Genomic DNA, 6,370 nt, shown 5'->3' on the forward strand with positions numbered 1-6,370 from the left:
AAAATCAAAGTAATTGCAGATAAAGGTAGAAATATAACTGTCTTTTGATTTCTAAGACATACCACTCTTTATTTATATGAAGTTGCAAGAGACAAGTGCACCTAGCGTTTCTCAATGAATTAGGGCTTTTACAAGATGAATTAGCTGATATCAGTTTGATATTGTGCTATCCCCTAGTGTGTAAATTAAATCATTGTTATTTATTGTAGAATTTAATACTTGAGAATTTATTCATTAGAGAAACCAATGTCCAAGTATCAAAAATAATGGGTAAAAAATAGGATATATATGCATTTGAAATTTCTGACTACATGCTGCTATAATAATTTCCATTCAGATCAAAATAACACCAATTGTTTTTGCATGTTTTCTTATTCCTTGTCTAGATCAACTACAGAAGGAGCAATGGGCAGTATATAGTTTGAAGACACTGCATCTGCCTTGGTGTATAATTTTGTTAGCTTTTACGAGCCTTTGCAATGGTACGGATGATCCTATATGGTATAGATAACAAAAAATGCATATTCTTTTTTGTAATATCTATAAAAACAAATAACTATCATGGATTGATTTTATCTTTTTGAAATAGCAATAGCTAAAATGGTTATACAAATTGGCATACAAGAAGCTCTCTCTCTCTCTCTCTCTCTCTCTCTCTCTCTCTCTCTTTCTCTCTCTTTCTTCTATCAGTTGGACTCAAGATCAAGATTGGTGAGCTGCTCTATGTTCATAGTATACACAATGAAAGCCTTTCTACCCATTAACATGTTCGCAGCTTCTGTTGAGTGAAATGCATCCCATAATTAAAATGCTCCTACAAGGTATCTGGAATGGAAGACACGTTTCCTGACATTTGAAATGTATCCTATAGGGTGGACATTGGACACTTGCAAAAGGGACTTGGGTGTGGGTTTCACATCCACATTTGGGTCGGATGAAAACGCCAACTGCAGCAAGCCTAGAACCAAGACAGCCATCACAGATTAGAATGATTTCGTTTATCACAGTGGAACACGAGTAAATTATGCTTAGTATTTTCTTCTTCTTCTTTTTTTTTTTTTTTTTTTTTTTTTTTTACTTCTCTCTTTTATTTAATAATCCAATTGGATAAGAAGGTGAAGAAAAAGCATCATCTACATGTAGAAGGAAGAAGTATGGAGCTGGGTGAGAAAATATTTTTCGTTTCTAATAAGGACTACCACGTAGACAGCATATATATTTCTCACTTGCTTCTTCACGCGTGATATCATACTCCATGCTTACTGTGTAATTTTGTGTTTAGTTGAAGTAATCTTTTTTAGGTAAAGATGTTTATTAGGTTGGAACTTTAGTCCAGGTATATAATAAGCAAAAATAAAAAAGCATAGGTGTTTGATTATGTATTTAGCCGATTCGTTTTCCATTACTTTTGGTTATACATATGCACGCATATATAAGGAAAGACATCACAAAATGACAATTCTCTTTTTCTCTTTCTTGAGACAGAAACTTTTTCTCTCTATTTTTAGAGTTTTCTTAGGTCAAATTTTCTTCTTTCTTTGTCATTCAGGGCCTGTACACTACCCTTTCTGGGTAGGGAACAATATTTTCCCTAACTAGGAGAATGGGTTTCTCCCTCCCCACCTCCAGGTTGGATTGTGTATAGGTTTTTGTTTGAGTTGTTTTATGGTTTGCAAGTCTGGTTTATATTTGAGAGGGTTCTTTGTCATTTGCTTTTGTCTTTGCCGATCCATGGTAACAATCGACTGGGTTATGCAAGTCTACACTCAATCACTAGTAAGATGTTCGTCTGTGCATGGTAATTTTGGTGCATCCTTGCCAACGACTGGTGGCTTACCCTCAAGGCTAAATGATAGTGAGACGTTGTGAGTTATGCAGTGTGCTAGCACTCCTAAGGCTACTGGTTCTGTACATGGGTTAAAGGGTGACTGAGGTTGAGACTAAGGGAAGAAAGACTCTGGTTTTTTATTGTAAAATCTAAAGTTGCCTAACATGGCTTTTTAAGAGCATAACATCTCTCTTCTTCTTCTGCTAGTGTTGCAATCTTCCTGCGTTTAGAGGAGCTGATGCAGACATGAAATTGCTACTTCAAACTATGTGCGTAGCTTTGGGGTTTCTATGGAGTGGGCATTGGGCTTATAATTTGCAAGGTATATTTATACATATTTTTTTTTTACCTCTTTTTGTGCTTTGGCCTCCCGACCCATTTGTATGGAGGCTCATCCTTGCAAACCTTTAACTCTTAATTGAAACTACCTTTGTCTATTGAGAAAAAGAAAAAAAAAAAAAAAAGAATGTGGTCCTAGACATAGGGGTGTAAACTATTCGGTTCAGATATGAAATTTAGTTATATTGGTGAGAGTTATCAGTTAAATTTGATTTTTGGTTAATAATTATATAAATGTTCAATTATGGGTTTGGTCACCTTTAATTTGGTAACTGAAATTGTTCGAAATAATTAAATTTTTATTAATTAATATATTAATTATAATTTTATTAATAAATTATTTATAATTATTATTTTTATGATTTTATAATAATATTTAATTAATAATTATTTTCTTATTAATATTAAATCATATTTATTATTTGTTATAAATAAAAAGTGATTATAAATATATTTTCATTAATTAATTAATTAATAATATAAAATATATATTTTAATTTTTTTAGATTAATTCGGTTATAACCGTAATCGACAAAATATTTTCGAAATCGATTAATTTTGATTTTCTTTTAATTTTAATTTGATTAATATTTTTAAAATTGATTAATATTTTAATTAATTAAAAATTTGATTCAATCCAATCGATTAACCAAATGCCCACTCTAATTGGACGGTAGTGCAAGTTTGCTAAATCAACTGGACAATAGACCCAAGGTGCAAGTTTCCGTCTTTAACCAAAAATGGTTAATCTGAGTCCTTAACGCAGCTTGCTGCAAGTGAGACCCATTGGAAAGCACTAGGCATTTAGAAAAACAAAAAAGAATAAAATAGTGAAAAATAAAAAATAAAACAAAGGCAAGAACAAGAAAAAGAACAAAGTGTTTTTGGAAGCAACCCTAGCTATCTCTGGGCTCCAAATCTAGAACTTACCCTTGAAAGTCGATTTGCACAAAGAGAGCATTTAGAAATTTATTAACCTCTTATCAAGATTTGTTTTTAAAATTTTATCAAGATTTTTTTTTAAAATTTTTTTGGCGATGTGAGATTGTAACCCACTTTTTTCAAAGGGTATTGTCATTCAGGAATTGGTTAGTAGAGTCCAAGGCTAACTAATGAAAAATTGAGCATTTAAACAACACTAATTTATTAACGAAAGTAATATGTGAAAGATTAAATCGTTACACAAATTTAAACGGATTAATTTATAAGTTTTATTATAGTGCAAAGAGTTAATTGTAAATTAGCTTAAATAATTTATCCCACTTTGAGGTTAAATACAAGTCAATTAATTTGGGTTTCTAAAATTTTGATTTTTCTTCTAGATTAATGAATTATATATTGGGTTTTTTGGTTCAAGTTGAATTGCATGTTTGCCAAGGCTGATTGCTCTTGCTGTTTGAATTACCTTTGCAGTTGCAGATTGATAACCTAATGAACCAGCAACCTATCAAACCTATAATCAAATCAGATCAAACCAAAATAATTGAGTCAGTTCAATTTCTCATCTAAATCAGTTTCAGTTTGAGTTTCACATGCTGATTGCACAGCTCTAGAGCTTGGTGTGAAGACATGAGAGGATCTCCATCTAAATTAACAAGCAAAGTAACCATAACCAACTGAACTGAGAGCTCACAACTCTTTTTTACTTGGGATTAGGTTATCTTGCCTCTTGAACAGTCCTAGTTTTAAACTTAAAAAATTTGGATATGGCAGCAACCATATTTAGAAAAACATTCATCCTGAAAGATTGAAAGAGAGCCTAATGACAGCAAATGGGAAATATACACACTGCAGCTTGCAAGTAGCCTGTTCCTCCAACTAATCTAATATATTCTCAGAAACAGAAACTACCACAAAAATTTGACACATCTCAAATCCCAAGACCGGCAGGGTAAGGAAAACCGATATCATCAAATTTGTAAATTTCTAACAAAATCATGCAATAGAAGAACTTAATTTATCAAAATTTAATGCATGTGATATCCCAACTACAAACAACTCCTAAACTTAATGAAACAAAACTCATAGGTACCACAACAGAATTTGTCCACAAGAACACGATAACATGACATGGAATTCCAGATAGTGATGCTCCTTAAGCACCCTTGTCTGCTTTTGCAGCTGTGGCTGCTGCCTGTCCTCGGAGACGGCCAGTTCTCCTTGCAGCAATGAGACCAACCTTTTGCCCAGGAGGGGCATCACGGCGAACAGTACTAGCATGCCCAATGTGCTGGTGGTTACCACCACCATGAGGATGCTCCACAGGATTCATAGCAACACCACGAACCTTAGGCCAGCAGTTCCTCTTGACTCTGTATTTGTGATATGCATTTCCAGCCTTTAATAGAGGTTTCTCAGTCCTGCCTCCACCTGCAACTTGACCAACCATCGCACGGCATCCACTTGGCACAATTTTCTTCGCTCCAGAAGGAAGCTTGATTCTAAACAAACATAATCAACACCCACATAGGAAAAATCATAACGGGAAAGACAGTGGATGCATCAAACCAAAGGAAAAATTCAATTTGTAGCTATTAAACTCAATGGTGGCTGTCTTGAAAATGCTTCAAGTTGAAGCTCAACTAAGATATTAATCAATTTACCATGATAATCTCAACTAAAGCTTTTTCCAGTTTAACTGATTACAAAAGAATGGCAACAATTTAGAACAATAAGACCTGCAGAACAGCATATCACAAGTAGCTTCAGGAACAAGAAGAGTCGGATGTTCAACAAATATCTCCTTTACGCATCCATAATAAACAAACGCTGAAGCACGCTTAAATTCAGCCGCAAAACATGAAACAGAAATAACAAACACGATTTTCTGAAATTGATGAAGGTAAAAGTTCAATGCTAATTTATGTTCCACACAAATTCAAAGCTCAAACCAACATATAACACATACTAAACATTTCTGAATTAAAAGGGCAATAAAAACACTAAAAAATGCCAAAACAAAACTCAAAGTATCAAGCAAAGACTACCTGGTCGTTCCATTATCTGGATTATGGCTAATAACAATAGCATAATCCCCAGAACATCTAGCGAAGACTCCTCTGTCACCCACATGATGTTCCACATTACACACAACAGCTCCCTCAGGAATCGATCTCAGAGGTAACACATTTCCAACCATCAAATTCGCCTTCTTTCCACAGTAAACAAACTGACCAGTATACATCCCCTCAGCAGCAACGAATAGCTCCTTCTGGTGCTTGTAGCGAAATGGGTGGCGAAAGGTGACTCTAGCGAGCGGCGCGCCACGACCCGGATCATGGATAATGTCGGTGACCACTCCCTTAAGGTATCCATTGCGCTCTCCAAAGTCCAGAGAGCGGAACCTGGCAGGACCCTTCCGGTGGTGGGTGTGGGACTTAAAGACTGAACCAGCACCCTTACGCTGGGCACGGATAACGCGACCCATCTCAGTTTTTCAAGGGTTCTAATGAAGGTAGAGGGAGAGGGAGAGGCAGAGAGAGGGAGCGGCAGCTTGTAGACAGAAAGAAGGGAATGGTTGGGGGATTATATAGTTAGGGTTTCTTAAGAAGAAGCGAGTCTCGTCTTGTACATGAAATTGGGGCTCCAGCTTTCTTTGTTTATTTTGGGCTGGGCTGTGGCTTACCTTTTGCCCTCTTTTATTTTCGTTTGGGGATAAATTACTGAGTCCTTCAAATATACCAAAATTTGTAAGTCTTTGATGTATTTTTAATAATAATTTAGTTTTTAAATTTAATTTTTAATTTTATTAATAAATTAGTGATATAAAATATAATAACCTGAAATTTTAAAAATATAGAATAGTTTAATTTACTATTATTTTATTATTACTTTAAATTATTCATTAATTTAATATTTTATTCTTTTGTAATATTTTATTATGCAATTATGTTTTTATTTTCTATCAAGTAAAAGGTAGAATTTAAATAATTTATGATATTAAAAATTTTTAATTTATAAATTTAATATTTAGTATTGATTTATTTAATAAATTGCATTTTTGGGTATTATTCAAGTTTAAAGTGTTTAACAAATTTATTCTTCTTCTTCTTCAAGTCGAATGCTCATTTCTATCTAATATTTTTTCCTAGTTTGCAGAAGGAGTGTATACCCTAAAACCTACAAATCTAAGGCAATGAAGAGTCTAATGATAAAAACTTCAAATGACTTCAAGGATGCTAAAGGTACTGAAGAAATATTTAC

General features: G+C 33.8%; 1 protein-coding gene across 1 annotated transcript; it reads right to left on the reverse strand.

The window, feature by feature from the left end:
* Positions 1-4,105: 4,105 nt before the first annotated feature.
* LOC110654835 (60S ribosomal protein L8) lies at positions 4,106-5,714 on the reverse strand. Its single transcript, XM_021810961.2, has 2 exons — positions 5,155-5,714; positions 4,106-4,608 (listed from the first exon to the last, which is right to left on the reverse strand). Exons 1-2 carry the CDS (start codon positions 5,592-5,594, stop codon positions 4,263-4,265), a joined length of 786 nt encoding a protein of 261 aa, XP_021666653.1. The 5' UTR covers positions 5,595-5,714; the 3' UTR covers positions 4,106-4,262.
* Positions 5,715-6,370: the final 656 nt, after the last annotated feature.

Source organism: Hevea brasiliensis, chromosome 8, assembly GCF_030052815.1.
Source record: "Hevea brasiliensis isolate MT/VB/25A 57/8 chromosome 8, ASM3005281v1, whole genome shotgun sequence".
In the NCBI taxonomy this organism is placed as follows: domain Eukaryota; kingdom Viridiplantae; phylum Streptophyta; class Magnoliopsida; order Malpighiales; family Euphorbiaceae; genus Hevea; species Hevea brasiliensis.

Bases quoted from the DNA above. Each gene is read 5' to 3' on its own strand.
- LOC110654835 (XM_021810961.2), bottom strand. From the start codon at position 5,594: ATGGGTCGCGTTATCCGTGCCCAGCGTAAGGGTGCTGGTTCAGTCTTT. The intron at 4,609-5,154 runs GTAGTCTTTGCT...ATGTTTGTTTAG, and splicing joins CCAGATAATGGAACGACCAG to AATCAAGCTTCCTTCTGGAG.